At 38.8% G+C, this 25,746-nt stretch overlaps 1 protein-coding gene across 1 annotated transcript; it reads left to right on the plus strand.

Annotated features, from left to right (window-relative positions):
* Nucleotides 1-577: 577 nt before the first annotated feature.
* On the plus strand, nt 578-25,569 carry LOC127495247 (protein KIAA0100-like). Its single transcript, XM_051861941.1, is given in 41 exon segments — nt 578-852; nt 1,384-1,511; nt 1,619-1,745; nt 2,733-2,782; nt 2,859-2,898; nt 2,900-3,001; nt 3,367-3,485; nt 4,791-4,851; nt 4,968-5,157; nt 6,491-6,614; nt 6,694-6,818; nt 6,922-6,989; nt 7,102-7,238; nt 7,334-7,452; nt 8,548-8,735; nt 8,850-9,114; nt 9,250-9,455; nt 10,050-11,088; nt 12,008-12,199; nt 12,287-12,489; nt 12,577-12,695; nt 12,785-13,008; nt 14,330-14,520; nt 14,674-14,773; nt 14,861-15,060; nt 15,528-15,825; nt 15,990-16,147; nt 16,236-16,442; nt 16,536-16,635; nt 18,107-18,289; nt 18,381-18,502; nt 18,583-18,738; nt 18,859-18,980; nt 19,074-19,254; nt 19,396-19,482; nt 21,591-21,701; nt 21,804-21,939; nt 22,725-22,846; nt 22,931-23,032; nt 24,122-24,256; nt 24,366-25,569. Coding segments are annotated over 40 exon segments (6,663 nt in total). The 5' UTR covers nt 578-852; nt 1,384-1,443; the 3' UTR covers nt 24,552-25,569.
* The last annotated feature ends 177 nt before the right edge of the window (nt 25,570-25,746 follow it).

Consider the following 25,746-nt stretch of genomic DNA (forward strand, 5'->3'; position numbering starts at 1 on the left):
CAACACTTCCAAGTTTTGTTAATTAAAAAATTAAATAAAAAACAAGCAGTGTTGTCATAATTACAGCAGAAATAACAGAGAAAACATTGCAGCCAAACTGAGGGGCCTTCTAATCAAAAAGGTTAGGTGTTTTCGATTTAAAGCGGCGCCGCGCAGACCTATCGGTGTATGGCATCAAAGTACCGCGAGAGCGATTCGAAAGCATACGGAAGCGTCTGCTCTCTAATCGCTCTCGCGGTATTTTGATGTCATACACCGGTCAGTATGCGCAGCGCCGCTTCAAGTCGAACACACCTGTATGGTAGGTGACCTGTGGTCAGGTCAGGTGACAACTTCTGAGATAAAGATGACAGTCAGCTGACTGTCCAAATCATCAAACTGACAATTTGCATACTGTCATTTATAACAGTAAAAATAAGACAAGCATTGCAGGATTGCGTCCTATAAAGATGGTAAGACTTATTAAACGTTTGTGGCTCTTTAGTTAAAATAACAAACAAAATATTTAAAAAAAAAAAAAAAAAAAAAATTCTGTGCGCTCCCCATGGACTTTTATTATGAAAAACTCACATTAGATCTAAAAAGTTAATATTTCTGCCTTCACACTTGAAACAATATTACAAGTGGAAAGCCCATTACTTGAATCCTAATTCAAAATGAAATCTGGTTTATCATCCTTAAAACGTATGTATTTTTAATTATGTATTTTAAGAGGAATATAATCATGATTAGCGTGTCAGTTTGTTGTCAGAGGGCTGTCATGTTCCTGTTGCTAGCTAAGTTAGCCTAGCATGAGACGGAGGGGCGGTGTACACGTAAAGATCCATAGGTCTGCATTACAAACCATTTCAGGTGGGTAACCCGACTTAAAAATGCAAATTACAATGAAAACCTTAATTAGCTAGTTAAATAACTCTTGGTTTGGATGTGTGCAGTATTGTTTTGTGCGGTATTGCAAGATCCGCCCAAAAGCAGTTTGCAGTGCCAGAGTGGCACAACACTGAGACTTAAAATCAAATTATTAGATTGTGTTGGGAATAAAACTCAACATAATATTAATGTTATATTTTTTATTGCATAAAGCTCTCAGTTTGGCATTGTGAAATGGTGATTAATGCAACACAGTCTGGTACTGTGTCAGTATTCAGTTGTAGGCTTGTAACTTGTGGTATTTTGAATAACTAATATTTCAGAAAACACTGAATATATGTATATAAGATTATTTAAGATGAGTTCATATTGGTAGATGTATTTATTTGGTTTGTTAAAATGAATCCTTAAACTTTCATCCTTTTCACCCCTGTTCAGGTGAATGTATTAACTAATAACTACCATGTTTTGTTGATAATTCTAGAGTAATTACTGCCAGTGACTGTTTGACAGGTGGTCTGGAGTCAGCGTGCCATGATTGTAGGCTAAATGTGAAGAAACATCTGCAGCACAATGTCTGCTCTGCTGATTGCCATATCAGTATTTCTCATCTTGGCAGTTGTATTCATTTCACTATTTAGGTAAGAATCCAACATTCAAGAATGAATATGTCAACTTACACAAGTAAAGTTACTTGCAAACTCTACATTAAAACCTATGAAATACTCTCCTCTTCATGTTTTATTAGATGGTTTGCTTGCAGTTTAGCTGTCCGTTTTTTCCACAATGTCCTGAACGCTGAGCTCAAGATCAAATCTGTGGGTCTGTTCTCGGTGCGAGGAATCAGTGTTCAGTTTCAGCCTCAACACACTCTGGTGGGTTTGGTTTCTGCATCAATAAAACATTGCACTACTCCTTATAACAGCCCTGTCCTCTTAACCCTACAAAGTTTGACATGAAATATGCCTCAGAAAAATTATTATAATTTTTTTTTCTTCCAATGGAAGAGTTTATTGAAACTTTAGGCAAAAAAAAAAAAAAAGTTGTATCATGTTTGATACATCAGGCTTTTATGATATAAAAGTATATGAAGTTCTTACCTGAGGAGGGAAAAAAAACACCTCAGCTTTATTCAGAGGCCCAAACTGAGCAAAAATATGCAATTTGGTGCAGTTGCTGATATTTATATGGCTAAAAAGTTGAAATTCTGATAGACTGTAATGTAAATTAATAAGATTTTTAAAACAGCATAGAAGACTACTTGCATAAAATGCATATAAAATCAGTTTGTCACACTGTATATCCCAATAATGTCTTAAGATTATATCTGAATGCTTAGTTGTATGATCAAAGCTCTTTTAAATTGTAAAATGCAATCTGACACAATGATGATTGAGAGATGTACAAATAAACATTCCTCGAAAGTCTCACATTTTAACATGATTTTTTTACACATGAAGTAAACTGAAGGTATGCTAGTTCACTAATTTTCATCTTGAAATATTAAGCAATATATTATTATTGCATTATTCGATAGCAATGAATGTTATTCTTACATTTACTGTATTAAAATCAGAAAAGATTTTTACAGCAAACAGACACGTGTACCATGACCTAAAGGGAACGTATTTACAATTATATTAAAAGGCCTTTTACTTGCTAAAAAAAGTATAAACTATCAATCATGTGATTGAAGTCATGTGGTAGATTGTGCAACAGGTTTTCAGCCAAGTTTTGATCATGTTGATAATTTAGAAATTTGCATGTCAAATATGATACAGTAGGATTTAGAGCTGCAACTGCTTTAATGTTTTATATGTTTTCTAGCGCTATAAAGCGTTTTTCTCTTTTGTGTTTTGCAGGAAATTGACAGGATATGGATTTCTTGTAAACTAGTTAACCCGGACTTGCCGTAAGTATAGTAATGGGATGTAGTTAGAATTAAATATTGTCTTAATGATCGTATTTCATTGTCTTGTATTTCATAGGAGGTTTTTGGCGTTGTGTGTGGGTGAGGCCCGGGTCCGCTTTCGACCTGCAGGAGCCCTTCAGGCCCCGGGCTCCCAAAAGCAATGAAGAAAATACTAAAAAACCTGCTCTGAGTCCCTCTACTCTGCATTTCTTCTCTCAGGTGATCACCATTTAGAACTTGAATTTCATTTAGAGTTTTGGAGTGTTCAAGGTTCAATACAGGTTAAGCTTAATGCATACCCAACAAGCTGAAGATTACCACAGAAGATAATTTCATATCATTCTGCTGAAAAGAAAATTATAGTATATCAACTCAAGATTTAAACATTACTAAGTCTACTGGTCTGTGCACAATTATATCCAACCGTTTGTCTCCTTTACACACATTTTCATTTGAAAGAGTTCATGTAAGTTCTTATAAAAAGAATGCCTTTCTCTATGGACTTCTATTGAAAAAGTGTTACTGTAAATGTGATTGTTTTTTATACAATTCATTTAAAGTTTTCAGTTGTCTCTGTTTTGTAGCTTCTGTCATTCCACATCGACTCCATAAATGTGATGGTGTTGAATCTGGCCCTGCCTGAGTCACTCTGGCACATGACGTCCTCTGCCATCGCTTTGCTGCTGGATCATCAAAGTAAAAGGTGATTAACCTCTGATAAAGGAGAACTTCTGCTCTTTATAAAGACCTTTGCATGGTGTTGTGTGACTAATAGCTGTGTGCATTGTGGGTAGAGCTCAGGGCTGGCAACTAGATGGGATGCATTGATTTTAGCCGGTAACTATTTTCATGTTGTGGGCGTGACTAATATAAATGAATAACAATTGGCCATGAAAGAGGAATACATGGCCAATATTAAAGTTCTAAACTATTTTGTATAAATAAATTGAAAGTAAAAAAAAAAAAAATCCTAAAATCAGTCATGTTAATATATTTTATATTTAAGTGTTATTAAATTATTAGTGGTTTTTTTTTTTTTTTTTAAGATTACTTTAAGTTAGCGTTAGATGAGGGAAACAGAACACTACTACTATTCAAAGTTTGGGTTTGGCAAGATTTTAAAGTTTTGGGCAGAAGTCTCTCTTCTGCTCACCAAGGCTGCATTTATTTGATCCAAATTACAATAAAAACAGTAATATTGTAAAATATTATTACAATTTAAAACAACTGTATTATATTTTAAAATGTCATTTATTTCTGTGATGCAAAGCTGAATTTTCAGCATCATTAATCCAGTCTTCAGTGTCACATGATCCTTCAGAAATCATTCTAATATGCTGATTTGCTGCTCAAGACACATTATCATCTTATTATTATCATTGTTGGAAACAGTTTTTGGGTTATTTGGTACAAAATTGTGCAGTCCTACAAACAAGCACAGCAAACCTGGGGAAAAACACATTTTAATTTGATTTCCCCAATTCATGCAGCTCTACTGCGAACTCAACTCTATTAAACATTTCTATTATTATTATTGATGTTTAAAATAATTGTGCTGCTTAATATTATGATGGAAACCATGATACTTTTTTCTGGAATTTTTCCTGAAGAGGAAGTTCAAAAGAACAAAAATAGAAATCTTTTTTAAAATAGAAATCATTTGTAACAATGTTTTAATTGTCACTTGATCAATTTAATGTGTCCTTGCTGAATAAAACTATTAAAAAAAAAAAAACTTACTAACCCCATACTTTTGAATGGGAGTGTAATCTAAATGTAAAAATAGGGGAAGCTAACATGTACAATTAAATATCCAATATCTATCGATATTGATATTTTTCTTTTTGTCCAGTATTGTCCAATAACCGACCAGTATATTGTGCATCCCTATTCAATTTCCCACAAGGATCAAGCCACAAACTTGGACCATTTTGCCCCTGAGCAAGCATTTAAAGAGACAGATTACCCAAATTCCCACTAAAATGCCAACTTCTTGATATGTTGTTAGGTTGGCCTGGGATTTCTCAGTGGGACAACTTAGCAGTAAAGTTCTGAAGAGCAGCAGACTGGTATGTACACCACACATACTGTACATGTGTTAAGGTTTTACTTCACTATGTTGTGTACAAAACATAAATAATTGGATTACAAGGTGATAACAGAGTGCCTGGTCTCTCATTAGCAGGACACTTGTCTGGCTGAGGTGTCCCTGAGTCTGGCCCTAAATGGTGACGTGAGTCTGCCTGATCTCAGACCAGGCCGTCTGGGACTGTGTGTCAGAACTCTGCTGGCTGAACTTCACGAGGGTCTGTTCCTCAGCCAGTTACCCAAACTTCCAGGATCTGCTCCAGCTCACGGCACCATTCAAACTGCAGGTTTGACCGAACCAGGTTTTAATTTTGAGATACACGCTTTAAATTAGGGCTGCACGATTAAACATTATACTGCCGTGAAATGTCTTAGTGCAAATATACAGCACTGTGTTTATTTACACAAAATATTTTATATTCTAGTATTTTCAGTGTCTCAGAGCAGCTCGATTCACAGTAAATTCTACTCCATGTGAACTCCATCTCTGCAGCTGCTCTGAGTTTGGAACACTTATAACATGCTTTTGGGAACGCAACATGCACCAAACATCTTTGCAAACTTGTAATGAGAAAAATTGCTAATGAACAGGCTGTTGTCAACAAAAGAAATTTGTGGGCTTCCTGTGGTTTTCATAACATTTAAAATTATGTATTTTTTACAGTGAAATATTACAATAGTGATTTATTTTGTTTAATGTTTCTATTTTGTGATATGGTACCACTTTACAATAAGGTTTCATTAGTTAATGTTAGTTAATGTATTAACTAACAAGAAATAACAATGAACAAAACATTTGTTACAGTATTTATTAATCTTTGTTAATGATAGTTAAAAATAGTCATTTATTGTTTGTTCATGTTAGTTCACAGTGCATTAATGTTAACAAGATTTTAATAATGTATTAGTAAATGTTGAAATTAACATTAATTTAGATGAATAAATGTAAAATGTTGTTCATTCTTAATTCATAACTAAAGTAGTTAACTAATAAAACATTAATGTAAAGTGTTACCATTAATATTAATAATAATAATTAATATTATTTTTATTTATATAGTCATATTGATACAGAATCATACAATTTTTTTTTTTGAACAAATTGGGTGGCCTTATAAACATGCACAGCAAACCTGGAGCTGTGAAAATATCCACACACACACACATTTTAATCTGCAATCACAGTTTTTATAAAAAAAATTGCAGAATTTCCTTAAATTGTGCAGCCTACTGTAACAGTGTTACTTTAGTATCATTAATATACTATTATAGTTTTTTATTAATATATATATATATTTTTTTTATGAAGTTTTTATTTTCATGTTTTCTATTTTCAGTTTTAGATGAAGTTTTAGTTATTCTGTTCAAAATTTGTTGTGTGTTTTGGCCGGTATAATATTATTGTTTTATATGTTAGTATATAGTTTTTATTCATTTTTATTTCAGTTTTAGTTATTTTAGTGCTTTGTTAAACTAAAACAAAATGAGAAATGTTGCCGTGGCAAGTAGCTGAATTAAAATTTGTTTTTATATTTTATATTGAAAGCTCCCTTAGTTAACTAATAACCCTGCTGTAAATTCAACTCTGTTAAAGCATTTTAATGTTTGTGTCTCTTGAAGATGATAAAGAGGACTCTTACATTCAAACAGAAGCAATTGAGGGGCTTCACAAACTGGTTCCACAGAAGGTCAATGTGGATTTTGAAAACACTAATATCACACTCTCCATGCACAGTCAGAAGAGGTGAGCTGTGCTGTTAGAGTCATTGTGATTAACTTTAAATGATATTTTTGTGCTCTAACAAACTATGTTTGATTCTCAGACACTTGAACTGGACTTTGAAGTCTTTGAAGGTGGGTTATGATCGTGATGATGAACAGCTTCCTTTGAAGAGTTTCACCCCTGAGCTCAGTTTCCCACAGAGCCGCCTGGAGCTTCTGCTAGAGGGTGGGACACTCTTTATCACTATTATTACTATTAATTATACTTAAAGTTAGGAATCTGAACACAGACTTAACCATAAACATTGTGGGGACTGGGTATTTTTCAGATGGCCTTCTGCTTTCACAAAGTAGACAGAGGATTATATGTCTAAACACTCTCAGAACCATACTGCAGGTGAGTTGTTTTGTTGCTTTCAGTGTGAATTCTCTATCCAAATCAAAGCACTTGTCTTTTATTTGATATATGCATCTTTCATTATTGTTTCTGTCTTCACTCCTCATTTAAGGTGACATCTGTTGACATCTCTAGCACGGTCACCATCAACACTTGTATCATCCACTACCGTCATCAAGAGTTCTCCCATTGGTTGGATATGTTGTCATGGGACCAGCTCTCGCACAAAAAAACGACTCGTAAAAAAAGGTATTAATCGTCCACTTGCTTTCTGAGCGTCACAGATTTGGCTGTGACTGAGGTTTTGTTTATTGTTCTCACATAAGTGTCCTTTTGTCTCCCAGGCGTTTCCCTCAGCTGGATGCTCCCGTGTTGATAAGCTCCTCCGTGTCCAATGTCAATGTGTCCGTGCAGTTAGGAGATACGCCACCCTTTGCCTTGGGCTTCATCTCAGCCAACGCTGGTAAATAGTAAAGTGTGGCTATTGAATGATGTTAAGCACAATGGACAGTTGGCCCAGTTCGGTTGTTGACTCTCCTTCCTTCTTCGAACCGAAGAAGTCAACAACAGCAGGTTTTAGACATAAATGAGTATTTTCACTCTGAAAAAAATTATGTAGCTTAGCTGCATCCAAGAAGTTTTTATGAAGACATATGTTCTGAAAATGTATACACAAAAATATTCTTTTGTGATACTGATCTGCCCAACAGAATCGCTTTGAATGTGGCATTGTAAAATCCTATTAAATTCATTAATTAGTTAAATTTTAAGCCAATAATATAATTAGCACCTTATATTATTACAAATAAATAATTTATAATGTAATATTAATATTTTTCATATAATTAAGATGTTCTTGCTTAAAAATATTATTAATATAAATGTAATATTTTAGAATTACACAATTCAATTATTTTATAATTAATAGAATATGATAAATGGTAATGAATACAGTATATTAATGATAGTTATGTACATTTGTGAACACAATGTGGCTTGTGATGTGAATATACTGTAGACAGTGTTATTTTAGTATTATTATATACTATTATAGTATTTATTAATATTTTTATATTTTAAATTTTAGTTTAAGTTTCTAGTAATTTTGTTACATGCTTTTGTCATTTGTATAATTTTTTTTTAATATTTCTATTTAGCTTTCATTTGTTTATTTCTGTATTTTAGTAGTTCGTTTGAAACTTGTTTTATTTCAGTTAGTTGCCAAGGCAACATTGTTTAAATGTATCTAATATTTATATTTTATTTTATTTCAGCTACATTTTGATTAACAAAAACTATTTTAGTAGTTTTAGTTTTCGTTAACAATATCAACACTGGCTGTACCCTAAAAAACAGGGACTAAATTCTTATTTCAAAATTAATGGAAAAATGTAAAAAATTAAGTGCATAGCAGCAGTTTCCTTTTTTGTTTAAACTCTGGTTATATATCAAATTGATTGAACACTTAAACACTCATCACTTTTTTGTGTGTTCAATTGATTGAACCCTCAAAAGTGTCTCTGTTGTGAGGTGTAACTGAATATGGTGTGCCTCACAGAACTGCAGCACTTGTTGGACTCAGACGAGGATGGCATGAAAAGTGTGACTGTAACTGAGAAAGCCTCTCTGTCCCTGGATCATTTCTGGTGGCGTGTGGGCCAGGGCTCCCATATCCAGCAAGCTCCTCACCCACCTGGAAAACATGTCTGGGGAGAAGCCCTTATCCTAGATTGCCTCACACTGCAGGTAAAATCAACATGTATTTATCTAGTAAGTTGTCGTTCATTATGCAGGATGGACTGTATTCTCAAAATAATGAACATTTGGTTGTGCGTGATCCCTTTCTTAATTTGTTCACAGGGCAGCTATAGTAAGCCGAGGACGGTGAACTCCAGCCCTCCTGGGAGTGTTTGTATGGAGTCCAGTCTGAAAGGCCTGCAGCTGGAAGTGTCCGAGACCTGCACTCTGTGTCTGTCTCGTCTGTTCTCCGTTCTTAAACTGGACAAAGCAGAAAATGTGTCCTTACATTCCCCTCTGGAAAAGCCTCCAACATGCCCACCACCACTCTTTAAGTTTAAACTCAGTCTTGAGGATGTAAACACATTCACACTCTCCAATGTTGCAGGTAAGAAGTAAAAGAACCCCTAAAAATCCCAGTTTCACTCTGTTTCTCTGTAAAATATTTTTTTTGCATCAGATTTTTTGTTAGCATGTTAGCTTGTTCCAGTATGTGAGTTTGTTTTTCTGTATTGCATTAAAGGGGCTGTTGCAGTGAGGGTGGACACAGTGGTTTCTGAAGGATCAGGGGAGAACTCAAGTGTGTCTGTCCAGGGTGTTTCTCTGGCTTTGGTGAAGGCCCTCACTGAGAGTATGGAGCCCTGCAGCCCAGCTGCCCAAACTCCCAACCCCATCCTGACTCTAACCACATTCACTGTCTCCTACCACATCAGCACACGCAGTCTGAAGGTACTACACTGCTCCTACACACAGCTGTCATGACCTTCATCACATAGGATCAGTTATATCATAACCACTAGTTCACAGAAGTGATTGCAGTGACTGAACGAAAACATATTCATAATGTTACATTTATTTATTTATTTATTAAAAACCAGTTCATATCAACTGAAACTAATTACCAACTATAATGGGGTCCAAATCTTTTTTAAATTTGGCATTGAAAATTTAAACCGAGAAAGAAGCAATATTTTAGATTGCGCGTTATACTACAACCATGTCATTTTTAATTTCGTGATTTGTTATGGTGGCATTTTGGGTGATAACTTGTGGGGGGACAGCTATTTGTGTCAACACTGTAATTGTGACTTTCAGTCCAGGACTGCAGCACTCAACACAACAGGTTCTGTGTGCGCTTTGCACATGTTTTGTGTGCTTGATATTAAAGGGATAGTTCACCCAAAAATTAGAGAATTTTCATTTTTGGGTGAACTATCCCTTTAATTGCATTATACAAGTCATTTGGACTAAGCCGCAACACATATTAAATGATAAACAAAGTTACTTATATTCTATAAAATATGGTATTTGTTTAAAATTCAGGTGCAGAGTGAAAATGCTTTAACAGTGCAGTGGACTCCATCAGATCACATGTTTCTGTATCAGCACATCACAGAGAGCCAAAGCTATTGGAAGGTTCTTTCTGCATCTCTAAGGCTACGACAAAAGGATGAAAACGAGTCTGCAGCTTCCTCCTCTGGCATATTAGTGTGTATAGAGCTGGCAAGCACTCGGCTTACCGCCCATGTGGCTGAGAAGAACTTCATCATCCTCAGTGCAGAAGCGCTTTCGCTTTCCAAACGGTCTGGAGCCATGCTGATGAAAACTCCTCACCTGGTGTTCAACTTTGATGGCAATGATATCTTCTCCTTTTCTGGTGCAGAGGTGCAGATGCTGGATGATCTCGAGGAGATGCAACAGCATAGATCTCAATTCCCTTTCCTCCAAACATCTCGCAATCGCACCTGGCTCTTCACTGCACCCAGCCTTACCATTGAGTTCCCTTATCAGTACAACTTCTCAGACACTTTCGACAAGGCCATCAGCGTGCAGAAGTGGCTGAAGACACTACACAGAGGTGCCGCCCTGCCAGCAGAGCCTTGTTGCCTGCCGCCGGATCTGCTGATCCGCATCAACCAGTTCTCATTCGTGTTCCTGGACGACGTCTTTGAGATCAAACTGCGCGACAATTACGAGCTAATGAAGGACGAAAGCAAGGAAAGTGCCAAGCGCCTGCAGCTGTTGGACAAGAAAGTGGCCGACCTACGCAAACAGCATGGCGAGCTCCTGCCGGCCCGTAAGATTGAGGAGCTCTACACCTCCCTTGAGCGCAAGCACATTGAGATCTATATTCAGCGATCCAAGAGGTTGTACTCCAACACACCCATGCGCAAGTCCATGCTCACCTGGACTGTGTCGGAGTTCGAGCTGGTGGCACTTGCGGATCAGTCCTTGCACGGTCCTGAGCAGATCCGAGAGCAGCTAAGGGACATCGATGGCATCAGCCCCTTCCCTAGAGATGGCCTTCAGCTGGTGGTCCAGTGGTGCCGTGCTTTCAAATTCAAGCTTAATGCATTTCTGGGTAAGTCTAGTGTGCTTTAATACAGGAGTGTCCAATCCTGCTCCTGGAGGGCCAGTGTCCTACAGAGTTTAGCTCCACATTGCCACGGCACAGCTTTACTGTAGCTCAAACAGTAGAGCATGGTGCCAGCAACGCTACAGTCATGAGTTCAATATCCAGGGAATGCATGAATTGATCAAATGTATACCTTAAATGCAGTGTAAGTCACTTTGAATAAAAGTGTCTACCAAATGCATAAATGTAAATGTACCTCAAAGTTTCCAGTAATCCAGAAGACCTGGATTAGCTGGTTCAGGGGTGTTTAATTGAGGTTGGAACTAAACTTTACAGGACAGTGGCACTTCAGAAGCAGAATTAAACACCACTATGTTAATACATAATCCAATTAATGATGCTTGCTTTGCTAGTGGTGTGATTAACATCACTGTGTTTGGAACAGATGTGTCATTACTGACAGTGTGTATATATATATACACACTGTCAGTAATGACACATCTGTTCCAAACACAGTGAAATCCCTACCTAGACATCATTTTAAGTTAACAGATTATGCTAATGTGAAGAATAGCTAATACTACACTGGAAAATCTTATTTCATCTTTATAATAGTTTGTTTTAGTTAACAATAACAACACTACTAGCTCCATGGGAAAAAAAAAAAATCATCCAAGATGGCTGACAAAAGAAATGCCAATTAAGTTATTTAATTCAGTTCTGAAAAGTGTTGATAAAATCGCTTTAGTTTAATTTTAGAATTTAAACATTTTTTGTGTCCCATGTGTTTTTATTCTTAGAGTATCAAGCTAGCATAGCAACATGCTAACATCAAACTCTTTTGAAATCAATTGTGGGTGCTAATACAGAATTCAGTTATGATGGTCCATGATAGCTAGCATGCTCGTTTTCTTCTGTGGTTCAGTGCGGATCCGGGACTACCCTCGATACCTGTTTGAGATCAGAGAGTGGTCCCTGTCGGGACGCCTGATGGGCACTGAGCAGGATGGGCAGCTGAGAGCAAAGCGCAAACAGATTGTCCAGCTCGGCCAGCCATGGGGTGATGTGACTGTTTACAGAAATATTCCACCACTGAAGTTCTACTACGATGTCCATTGTGAGTCACACAACACCCTCTTGATCATGTAAGTCTGTAACGTGATGGCACAACAATATGACTCAACTGGTCTATTTCTTTGTATAGCGAATATTTCCCTCTACACCATTGTGTGGGGGCCATGCTGGGATCCAGCTTGGACGCTGATTGGCCAGGCTGTTGATTTACTGACCAAACCTTCAGCTGACCCATCCCCTCTACTGACCTGGTGGGATAAAAGTAGACTTCTTCTTCATGGGCGGTGGGTAATGGACATCGAACAGGCCAACCTGCACCAGCTCGCTACTGAGGTACTAACACACATTCCCAGGCTCCTTGCTAAAAACCACTCACACATGTAAGCATCTAGTGTTGACTATAATGTTTAATTTGTGTAGGACCCTTACAACACTACAGAGAACCTGCACTGGGAGTGGAGCAAGCTGAACTTTGACTGGAATCCTGGGCAGTTTGTCTTCAAGGGTGACCTGGACGTCAACGTTAGAACAGCCTCCAAGTACATGACTAGAAGTTGTATTGCATTAAAATGCGACTTTGTTTTTTAATTTGTGATGATTTAACTGTGTCTGGTCTGTTTATATACAGGTATGATGATATCCGCTTCCTCCATCTCCCAAGCCTATGTATGACCCTTGACCTCCAGTGGCTATGCCATGGTAATCCACATGACCACCATGCCGTAATGCTCTGTGCTGCAGAGAACGTTGCGGATGTCACCTCAGTCCAGCCACATGACTCCTACAGGGCCTTCCGTTCTGAAAACCTCAACCTCTCCATCACCATGGACCTCGACCAGCACTGTGGCAAAAGTTAGAACTATATACTTTTTTCCAAATGCTGATAAAGACTGGAATACACAGCACAACCTTTAAAATCAGAACAGATTTTAAAACGCTAGGCATCATACACTTGCTAACTTTGTAAATGGTTGCAGAGAAAATGATCATGCATGCAAACAGACTTTCAAGTCGTTCCAAACACAAACTCACACAGAAACGTGATTTGTTGCTAGGAGATGCATGACAAATGTAAACAATGTATTCTAAAATCTGCTCAAAATATCAAACATGTTTGATATCTGTCGACTCAAAGGAATCAAAGCCAAAATCTAAAAAATCTGAGTTTGTGCCCATCATGCATTACACGATTTTCTGTGAAATCTGTCAACTCCGACTGCAATCTGCAGACTGGCTCTGACTTCAGGCAACTAGCGTTGACACATCCAGACTGAATATCAGGGCAATAGTCATGTAGTGTATTACAGCCTTAAAGGGATAGTTCACCCAAAAATGAAAATTATCCCATGATTTACTCACCCTCAAGCCAGGTGTTTATGACTATCGTCTTTAAGATGAACACAATTGGTGTTATATTAAAAATATATAATTATATTATATATATAATTATATTAAAGCCCAAAAAAACACATCCACCCATCATAAAAGTAATCCACACAGCTCCAGAGGGTTAATAAAGGCCTTCTGATGTGAAGCAAAGCGATGGGTATTTGTAAGAAAAAATATCCATATTTAAAACTTTATAAACTATAATAACTGGCTTCCGCCAACGGTTGTACACGAGTTTAGTTCCGGGCTTCCGGCAGAAGAGTGATCTCTAACCCGACGCATCACGTATTGATGAACGTGGAAGCGCAGAGGATAGAGCAAAACAAAACACTGGACACAAATTAGAAGTCTAAAACGAGAATTTTTAAGAGAAAATATTGGAGTATTTCGATATAAGAGAAGAGGAGCTTGAGTTTGTTGCTCAGCCCTATTTGTTTGAACCACATCTATTCTCACCTAAGCTTCTGCTACTCCTACATCCTACATCATGCGTCAGGTCAGAGGTTACTCTTCAGCCGGAACTCAACTTGCTCACCGGCTGTTACCAGAAGCCAGTGATTATAGTTTATGAAGTTTATTAATATGGATATTTTTCTTACAAAAACCCATTGCTTCACTTCAGAAGGCCTTTATTAACCCCCTGGAGCCGTAGGGATTACTTTTATGATGGATGGACGCATCCATCCATTTTTTGGCCTTCAAAATCTCGAGCCCCATTCACTACCAATATAAAGTGTGGAAGAGCCAGGATATTTTTATGATTCATGTGTGTATTTTCTCCTAGAGCCCTGTCAGCCCAGAATCCTCCTCTACAGCAGCACCCTGCGCTGGATGCAGAACTTCTGGGCCACCTGGACCAGCGTGTCCCGACCCATCTGCAGAGGCAAGCTCTTCCACAGCCTCAGACCCAGCCGCAGGAAGCTCGGGCAGCACTACAAACAGATGTCCTACACGGCATCTTTCCCACAGCTACAGGTGAAACACTGGCTTCAGTCACACGATACTTTGTCTATCTGTATCTGCTTATTATTCAAAGGATTTTCTGCTTTTGTCATTTTGGAACGATAGTTAAAGATTAAATTTGATTAAATAATATATGGTTAAACCTGTATTAATGTTCCTGTGCAGGTCCATTACTGGGCATCATTTGCTCAGCAGAGAGGCATTCAGGTGGAGTGCAGTAAAGGTCATGTCTTCACCAGAGGAGCACAGAGGCTCATCCCACAGGGTGAGAGAGCAAACAGTCTTCAGTCACTCCCTCTGTTTAACATGCTGCTGAAATGTTCTGCTGAAATGATTGATGCATGTTTTACAGCTGGCACTGTGATGAGGCGACTGATCTCCGAGTGGAACGTTACTCAGATGGTGAGCGAGCTCTCTCTGGTCACCGTGCACCTCATGGCCTCCACATGGGACGAGACGGCCGACCACCAGATGAACGCCCAGGTGAAGAAGACACACCTGCTCAGCCTGTCCTCGCTCAGCTACCAGAGACAGAGCAACCGCATAGAGGAGGTGATTTGCTTCTCTTACATGAACATTTATCTACAGGAAATATTATTTCACTATGTATTATATTATAGTGTTGTCAAAAGTACCAACTTCGGTACCAAGTCGGTACTGAAACTTAAAAAAAAAAAAGTGACTATTTCTTCTTAGCATTTTGAGCGCTGTTGAGTGGATTCTTAAACACGTCTGATTGGCTATTGTGTTCACAGGCTCAACAGATATGTCTGTGATTGGCTACAAAACACTTGTTGTAATTGGACAAGAGTACACAGGGACATCTGTGTAATTGTACATCTTGTCAAAAGTACCGACTTGGTACCGAAGTTGGTACTTTTGACAACATTATTACATTACATTACATTACATATCACTCAAAGGTTTTCCCAGATGATATTTGTTGCAAAGTGTGTCCCCAATGTGAGTAAGCCTTTATTCACTGATATCAATCTGTATCACTGCTTAAATTGCCTCAGGAGGTGAACTTAAAAGACGAGAGCAATGCTTCCTACACGCACAAGTTGTGTTTAGTGGACCTGCGGGCCTCTTGGACCACCACCAACAGGAACATTGCCTTTGGGTTATATGACGGCTATAAGAAAGCAGCTGTGCTGAAGAGGAACCTCTCTACAGAGGCTCTGAAGGGTCTGCGAATCGACACCCAGGTGCAGATGAAAAAGCTGAAGCGCTCCATGTCCAGCTACTCCTCAAACATGGCTCCTGCTACACCAGTCATCACCGCAACCACCCGCCCAGAGAAAAGTCAGAATGAAGGTAGTCTCTTCTTTTGACTGTTGGCCCAAAAATCTGGTGCATATTGTAGCTCATTTGTGACTCTTTATTATTCCAGACTAACAAATAAGTTCTGAAACTGGCAAGTCTTCGGTCTACCTAGGCTTTCTTTAACCCAGTTGATCTATTTTTGTGATCCTTTTTAGGAACCTCCATGCTGCAGAAGCTTATCGAGGAGACTGATAAGTTTGTGGTCTTCTCTGAAGAGGATGCAGGAGTGAGCGACCAGCTCTGCGGTATTGCCGCGTGCCAAACTGATGATGTTTACAACCGCAACTGGTTCATAGAGCTCGTCAACTGTCAGGTACATATTCTAAGAGCAGTAACCCATAGTTCAAGATACTTTTTAGTTTTAGCAGATCTTAATGTCTTCCCATGTGCACGGTGTTTAGATGATGCTGAGAGGCACAGAGACTGCCGGCTGTGTGCTGGTATCTGCTGCCAAGGCACAACTACTGCAGTGTGAACACCATCCCGCTTGGTACAGCGACACACTCAAGCAGAAGACCACTTGGACGTGCCTGCTGGATGGTATGCAGTATTTCGCCACCATGGAGCAAAACCCCTCTGAACAAGAAGACTGGCAGCTGTGGCTGGAGGTAAGTTCAGAAATCCAGATATCACTCTAATACAGTTTATGACTGACAAAGCATTGCATTACAGAAGTCAAATCCCATTTTGTGGACCTACAGGTGAAGAACATTGAGGAGCACAGACAGAGGAACCTGGACTCAGTGCTGGAGCTGATGGAGAGTGGCCAGGCTGTTGGAGGCATGGTCAGCACCACCACAGGTGCGCCATTTTAAAGTTCTCATATTATGCTTATATTAAGTTCATAATTTTATTTTGGGGGTCTGCACACATCAAAACACACTATTCTTTCTCGTACTGTAAATTGCCGCACTACCTCTTTTCACTCTCTGCCTGAAGTGCTCTGTTTTAGTTCTGTTCTCTATAAAGCCCGCCTTTCCGAAAAATCCAGTCTGCTCTGATTGGTCAGCTGGCCCAGTCTGTCAGCAGCAGTTTTCGGATGCAGCCTTTCTTTTGGAGAGATTAATGCCCTTTGGCATGCTTTGTAACTTTGCAGATTGTTTACATGCACAAACATCTATATTACACTCTCAAGCAGGGATCTTCAACCCTTCTCCTCGAGGGCTACCATCTGCCAGAGTTTAGCTCCGACCCTAATTAAACACACCTGAACCAGCTAATCATGGTGTTCAAGGTATAACCGTAAGTGTGTTGGAGCAGGGTTGGAACTGAAGTCTGCAGGAAGGTAGCCCTTCAGAAGCAAGGTTGGCTATCCCTGCTCTAAAAGAAAGGTAAACTCAAAAAAAGCATAATAGTTGCCCTTTAATTCTCGAGTTCATAACTGCATTTAACTCCTGGCGTGGACCACCTTACAGTGCCCTAACAACTGCCCAGAATACCATAGCAACTGGCATAGCAGCTTAACATAGCAGCTTTTTAAAAAAAAAAAACACTCAGAAGACCCAAAAACCCTTTGAAGCAAGTCACTCAGTAGCCATCTTGGTGTAACGCACCCTGGACTTCCATTCCTACAGCTGCCATATTAGCCCTATCACAAATGGCACACTTCATGTGCACTTCTGGCTTTGCGGACTTACAAAGGCCGCCACATACCCGTGTCTATTAAGTCCATAAGATCACTAGTGATGGGAGAAACGAATTATAGTAATGTCTAATTAAATGTCTACAAATGTATAAAACTGATCAGAGATCAGGTAAAAACCATAGAGACTTGTTCAATGGTTCGGAGCTGGGCGGGTGATCTCAGTGAATCCGCATGATTCATGGGTTCACAGAGATCATCGACCCCAGCGACGACCCATTGAAATTTCTAAACAGTTATGACGTAACGACGCCTCGTTTACTGAGATCACATGACTTTGGCAGTTTGATACACACTGCGAACCACTGATTCGATTCCTAAAAGTTTCGAAGCTTCATAAAGCAGTGTTTCGAAATTTCATTTCTAGCGATGTGCACTTCTGCCAAGCCTGTATTGAGACGAGCTCCACAGCAGACTTCTACCTGACTGTCATAGCGGCATTACGTAACGAAAGTGTGGACTTGGAGGAAGACAGTGAGGGCTTCGGATTCCATTTGGGTCAGGGCCATTGAGAGTTACGCTTTCTCCCATTCTTTTTCCTACAAGTGGGCCATCTCTCATTCTTGTGGTGGCGACTTTTGTATGTCCAATCAGCAGCCACAGTCTAGTGTTTTTTAACTATTTCCTTAGACTGGAACCAGCCCTCCCAGGTGCAGGAGACCCAGCAGGTCCAGCGTATCATCTCTCGCTGTAGCTGTCGCATGTACTACATCGGGTACAGCCACGACATTGACCCTGAACTGGCCACCACCATCAAACCACCAGAGATCCGTGACCACCATGAGAAGGAAGACCTTTTAAAGAAACAGGCTGGTATGTGACCTCAAACCAAACAAGAACTGACTTAAGATTCTGTAAGTTGTTCAGTCAGAGCTATATTACTGTTTTCTTCCGGTCATATCAGGTGCAGTTGACACCTTCACCCTCATCCACAATGACTTGGAGATTTCCACTAATCCAGTGCAGTACTCCATGATCCTGGACATAGTCAATAACCTGCTGCTCCATGTGGAACCCCGACGCAAGGTTCGAACTGTTTGTAATTGTCTGGAAACCAATTTTGGAATGAGTTCTTGTGTTTTTCGCTGATCTTTTTCTTTATTTAGGAGCACAGCGAGAGGAAGCAGCGTGTGCGTTTCCAGCTGGAGATCTCCAGCAACCCTGAGGAACAGCGTAGCAGTATCTTGCACCTTCAGGAAGCAGTACGTCAGCATTTGGCTCAGATCCGGTGCCTGGAGAAACAGATTTACTCCAACATGAGGGTTAGTGCACATCTGCATTCTAGTGTGTTAAGTTCACATGAACCATGAGCCATCTGAGATCATGTCCTCCAAACTACTCTGAGGTTCATGCTTAATGACCTTTGATCTGACTCCATACAGTCCCAATCAGAGGAGTTCAGAGGAGACGAGCTGTCAGACATCAATCTGCGCTTGCAGGATCAGCTCAACCAAGAGAAGACGGACATGCAGATGAAGAGTGAGGAGCTCAACATCCTCATTCGGTTGGTCACCATCACAATTCTAGCAGTTGATCATTCATTAGCAATATTAGATTAAAATGTTTAGATATATCAAAGTTCTTTGCTCCCTCACAGGTGTTTTAAAGACTTCCAACTGCAAAGGGCAAACAAACTGGAGCTGCGGAAACCCCCAGAAGACGTCAGCGTTGTACGTCGTACTGAGATCTACTTCGCTCAGGCCCGCTGGTGTCTCACGGAAGAAGATGGACAGTTGGGGATAGCTGAGTTAGAACTGCAGAGGTTCATGTACAGCAAGGTAAGTCTGCAAGGACAATTTAGAGGTTTTGGTTGAAGTTGCTGAATTTTCTTTGCTAATCATTGGTAAAATGTTAGTTACTATGTATGTGACTGTGCATGATTGGCTACAGATCTCTTAAAGGGATGTTCTCTTCCACAGTTGAACAAGTCTGATGACACAGCAGAGCATCTCCTGGAATTGGGCTGGTTCACAATGAATAACCTGCTTCCCAATGCTGTGTACAAGGTACAGCTGCTTAATGATCCCCACTGGATGTCCAAGAGGGCGTAGAATAACATGACATTATTTCAGATTTATCATTGAACATCTGCTGTTATTGATCTCTAACTTCTGCAAATGTTTCTATGTGCTTTGACATGTTTAAATACTGTCTGAACTGAAGCCTGCATATGGGACTGGTTTAGTGCACATTTTTATTTGGTGTCATTTTTTTAGAGAGGGAGCAGGACAGTCTACTAATTGTCCAACAGCTAACTAGTCGATTAGTTAGAGGTCAACTAGACAATTAGTTATCATTTTAGCTGTAATATTAAGGTAACGTGGTAGCAATATTCTAGTTTAACAACTAATAGGCTTGACCTTCTTGGTCCCTGATGATCACCTAATTTATTAGTTGTCCAACAACCAACTAGTCAATTAGTTAAAGATTAGTTAACATTTTAACTGTAATATTTAAGGTGATATGTTTACAATATTCTAGTTTGACAACTAGTAAACTTGTCGACTGTCCTGTCCCCTGACTGTCACCTAGTTTATTAATTGTCCAACAACCAACTAGTCAATTAGTTAGATGTCAACTAGACGATTGGTTAAAGATTAGTTATCACCTTAAATATTACAGTTAAAATGTTATGTTAACAATGTTCTAGTTTGACAACTAGTAGACTTGTCGACTCTCATGTCCCCTGACTGTCACCTAGTTGTTGAACAATCAGCTAGTCGATTAGTTAAAGATTAGTTAACATTTTAACTTAAAGGGTTAGTTCAGCCAAAAATGAAAATTATGTCATTTATTACTCACCCTCATGTCGTTCTACACCTGTAAGACCTTTGTTCATCTTCGGAACACAAATTAAGATACTTTTGATGAAATCCGATGGCTCAGTGAGGCCTCTATTGCCAGCAATGTCACCGAAGCTCTCAAGATCCAGAAAGGTACTCAAAACATATTTAAAACATGTGAGTTCATGTGAGTACAGTGGTTCTACCTTAATATTATAAAGCGACGAGAATAATTTTTGTGCGCCAAAAAAAAACAAAATAACGACTTTTCATCAATATCTAGTGATGGCTGATTTCAAAACACTGCTTCGAAGCTTTACGAATCTTTTGATTCGAATCAGTTGTTCGGAGCGCCAAAGTCACGTGATTTCAGCAGTTTGGTGGTTTGATACGCGATCCGAATCACTGATTCGAAACAAAAGTTTTGTAAAGCTTCCAAACAGTGTTTTGAAATCACCCATCACTAGATATTGTTGAAAAGTCGTTATTTTGTTTTTTGGTGCACAAAAAGTATTCTCGTCGCTTTATAATATTAAGGTAGAACCACTGTACTCACATGAACTGTTTTAAATATGTTTTGAGTACCTTTCTGGATCTTGAGAGGTTCGGTGACATTGCTGGCAATAGAGGCCTCACTGAGCCATCAGATTTCATCAAAAATATCTTAATTTGTGTTCTGAAGATGAATGAAGGTCTTCAAGTGTGGAACGATATGAGGGTGTGTAATTAATGACATTATTAAAATTTTTGGGTGAGCTAACCCTTTAATTTCATGACAATTATTGTTGATGAGATCAGTGTTCCTGGTATTATAATCCACTATAATAGCACCTGTACTGTACATCCCTAAGAAACATGTTGGATCAGTGTTTTGTAAACATGACTCTAAACCAGCCTAATTATACAGGGCTTCCAACTAGTCATTCAGTCAAGTTCATTTTAGCGTTGTACACATCTCTTCTATGTGTTAATCTTATAACTCTGCTTGGTTTCTCTTGTGCAGCATGTAAGGGTATGTATGGAGTGGGTAAAATCCTATGTTTGTTAGTCCGACACCTTCATCCTCATCCAGACACGCCTGCTCAGAGAGTTTTTATGTTCCTGTTTGAACACCTGCATTCACCTGCATTCTTACTTGTAATTTTATATTGCAGGCTAGTAGCATTGCCTTCCACTTTTACACCTTTTGTCTCTTTATTTTATATTTTTACATTCATCCAGGCAGGATATGTAACCATGTCCATGTTTTCCTTTGTTTTATGGTTTGCATCTAAACAAATACAACTACTTCAGTCAAGTGGGTGTAATTGTGCTAATGTTCTGTATTGTAGGTGGTTCTGCGTCCTCAGAGCCCCTGCCAATCAGGACGCCAGCTTGCCCTACGCATCTTCAGTAAGGTCCGCCCCCCGGTTGGAGGGATTTCCGTCAAAGAGCACTTTGAGGTCACTAACATGAAATCCAGTGATGTTTGCATCACAACACTGGAGGAGCTTAATCACAAATATAGCTGTCCTCTTCTTTCTGAAAAATGTTTTCATTTGTAGGTAAATGTGGTACCACTCACCATTCAGCTCATGTACCAGTTCTTCAAGAGGATGATGGGGTTTTTCTTCCCCGGAAGAAATGTGGAAGAAGAGGAAGTTGGAGATGAGGAAGACAAGTTCAGACTGGTTACTACAGGTTTGTGAACTTTTCTTTCTTGTCATGAGCATATGAGGTGACCTTCCCACCACAACAGGGATACTCAACTATGTTCACCTATATCACATAAAAAAAAAAATCTAATTCATTATAATTCATTTGTAAAGTACAAGCAATGGATCCTCTCGGAAAGCCGTATTTGGTCCATTTAAGTATCACTGTTCTACACCATTCTGTTTCTGGTGAACACTTGTTTTCTTTACATTCCTGTTTTAACCATTCTCTGCTCTCGCTGTACTGACATCAATAGTTTGCCCCATGCTGATCAATATCAGTTTACATCGATTCTTTTTCTCCATTTCTCTTTTTTTCTTCCCCTGTACTCCTGTGAGGGTATTAGATTGCTGTCTGCTGATGTCATGCCCATCCTTGTCTATTAAAAGCTCATCGTCCCTTTGACATTGAAGTGTTTTGTGTCTGGTATTGCTTCAGGGTGACTTTCGTGCATGTTGTAGAGTGTCTCAAGCGGCCGGTTACACAGAACGCATTTTTCCATTCCACTGCACTATTTTTCCATTGTTTTTTAAATGTAAACACATGCTAGACAGACCTGTTTGACCTTTGCGCTTACATCTTTTGCAGCATCTTGTGCATGACATGGCGTTCTAAAAGTGTGGAGCTCAACTTAAAAGAAGTTCATCTTTTAAAAAATGCATCTCTAGACCTTGCATTTTTTCGTTCCACTGACCTGTGTCCTGTGTTTTTAACAGCAAAAAACGTGTTCTGTGTGAATTGGTCCTAAGGCTTGTTTTCTTGAATCACAGGTGTTGTGAAACCCAGGCAGCTCTCTGAAGACTCCATAGGAGGGCTTGGAACCGGGAAAGGGGTCACGCAAGGGTTAAATCGTACCGCTGGAGTCAGGAGGTCTTTTCGCAAACCACCTGAGGTATTTTGATTTTAATAAGATGACAGTTAAAACGTCTACTAAAACGTATAGATATTTAAGTTATCTAATCTGCCCCCCATTCAGCATCCTGTTGATGACATTGATAAGATGAAAGAGAGAGCAGCCATGAATAATTCTTTCATCTATATCAAGATTCCTCAGGTTCCCCTCTGCGTCAGTTACAAGGTTGGTCCTGGCAATTGTTATAATGTTTTTAAAAGGCTTCTCTTAAAAGTTTAGTTCACCCAAAAATGAAAACTGTCATCATTTACTCACCTTCATGTCGTTCCAAACCTGCAAGATTTTCATTCGTCTTCGAAAACACAAATTAAGGTATTTTTAATGAAATCTGAAAGATTTCTGTCCCTCCATTGACAGTCAACGCAACTACTAATTTGACGCTTCAAAACGTTCATAAAGAGATCGTAAAACTAATCCATATTAATTGAGTGGTTTAGTAAAAAATTTTCTTAAGAGACATGATCGCTTTAATACCCGAAGCACTGGCCGAGATTAGGCTGTTCTTGGCGGGTACACGAGCGCTGAACGGCCGCTGACGGCCTGGAGCTCGCATCTCCAAAAACGTCTAAAGAAATTGTAAAATGGGTGCTATGATTAAATGTGAGTCACATATTTCAGGTCCAAACAACTACATTCTCACCTAAAAAAAAAAAAACTCTTAACTACAGTTCGTGGTACAAGTGTAGTATTTGTAAAAAAATACGGCAGATTTACTCGGCCGCCGTGACAGTCGCTTCAAGTGGAGTAATACGAACGGTGAAAAGGTAGGAGTAGATATCACTAGAACATCGCACAGCTCTCAGCCAATCAGATTCGACAACCAGAAAGAGCTGTTGCATAAATATACTGTGTGTGTATATATATGTGTGTGTGTGTGTATATATATATATATATATATATATATATATATATATATATATATATATATATATAAAATAAATCTTAAATACTGAGCAATGCTTTATCTAAATTAAGTATTTTTCCCTAAATCAATTAAATTAAATCAATTTTCATCAATCAGTTTGACCAAACAGCCAATCTAACCAGCCTGGTTCACAATGTGTTATAAATAATAGTTATTGAAAAATAAAGTATAGTTAAAAAAAAGGGTTTTTTACACTATTTTTCACTAAATGAAGACTATTGAATCATGAATCATTTTACTTCTCCAGCAAAACCATTGCAAATATGTATTGTTAATATTTATCACTTACCCTAGTGTGACTATGCATTTCTCTTGTGGTGTATCTGTAGGGAGAGAAGAGCAGTGTAGACTGGAAGGATCTGAACCTGGTTCTGCCCTGTTTGGAGTATCATAACAACACCTGGACCTGGCTGGATTTCGCAATGGCTGTGAAGAGAGACAGTCGTAAGGCTCTGGTCGCACAGGTAATCGCTCTCAAACCCCTCGGTCTCAAATTTAACTTTTACATACATATGAGAGTGTATTTGTAGTGTAGTAGTGTTCATATTCTGTTATACTTTTGTCCCAAAATAGATGATAAAGGAGAAGCTACGGTTGAAACCAGCCTCAGGCTCCGAGTCTCGGGGTAAAGCGACAGATGGGAAAGCAGACAGCAGCCTCCAGCAGCAGGTGGAGGACGAGAAGGCAAGACTTTTAATCGGCTTCAGCACCGCCGACAAGAGCTCCAGCAAAAAGAGCATCTTCAGTCGCCGCAAGTGAAACTCCTGTTCTCAAAGAAGCACTGCTGTACCTTGCTGAGTCCCCGTCAGTGGGAAAGGAGGGGGAACTATGATAAACAAACCAAGTCATCTTCACCAGTGGTGCCTTTAAACGTCCGTGCTGGGTGTGGACACAAAAACCAGCACCATGGTCAAGCCATGACTGCAGGCAATGAGAAGATGAGATTGTCATTCTACTGTCTAATATGAGTGCTGTATTGTTTTTATGTGCTCCTATTGTGCCATAAATCATTTCAGCATATTTAAATGAACCACATACAGGATTAAACTATCTTTATCAAGTAAGATAAAATCCTCACAGTGTCCCACAATTCAACGGTTTATCTTCCGTTATCTCTATTTTGTGTTTTGAGCATTGTGACGCCTCTCCTGCTGGATCAGGAGATACTTGTGTATGTTGACGAAGCCACACGGAAGAGCAAGAAGAATCTGAAATTCACATATACTGGAAACCCATATTATCCCACGATTAGTGAAGTAAGCAAAGTAAATTTTTGAGCTCAAGATTAAATTGTACTTGACATTAGTTTGTTGACCACTGTTTTACTGTACTTACTACATAGTGCAATACAAAAGCAAATGGACTGAGGATCTTCTGCTTGTGGAGCAGTTGTTTTCAGATGTCATGGGAAGCATCTTGTTTTATGCCATTTTTGCAGCCTGTCTGATTAATGCTTTGTAATTTTAACACTATGGCACTTTTTACACAAAATATTTTCTGATATTTTTGTATCTGTGGTTATCTTCTATATCATTTCAATAATGTCTTCAGATGCTGCTGATTTTTGCTTTTCAGCTTCAAAAGTGAAAGATGTTGTTTCTGCTTGAATGTTTAAAAATGAGCATTATATTTAGATTTTCTTTCCCCCACTGTGTCAGGCACTATTGTCTGGCAATTGTGTCTTAGTATTGTTCTTTGTACAAATAATGGGAGGTATTAAATGTCACCAAGCATGTAAATTAAAATTTGCCAATAAAATAAAAGCAGGCCCCAATAAGCTCTTCAAATGTAGTTATTTTAAACCATTTATTTCTGGATTGGTAGTAATTAGTTATTTAAAGCTTTGATGTAATTTTGTTTATTATGTTATGTAAGTAATAATAAAGATACATAAATTATAATGATTCTTTAAAACAATTAACAGTGTTTTAAAGAAATAAAATGTTTATTTTAA

This window comes from Ctenopharyngodon idella, chromosome 15 (assembly GCF_019924925.1).
Source record: "Ctenopharyngodon idella isolate HZGC_01 chromosome 15, HZGC01, whole genome shotgun sequence".
NCBI lineage: Eukaryota > Metazoa > Chordata > Actinopteri > Cypriniformes > Xenocyprididae > Ctenopharyngodon > Ctenopharyngodon idella.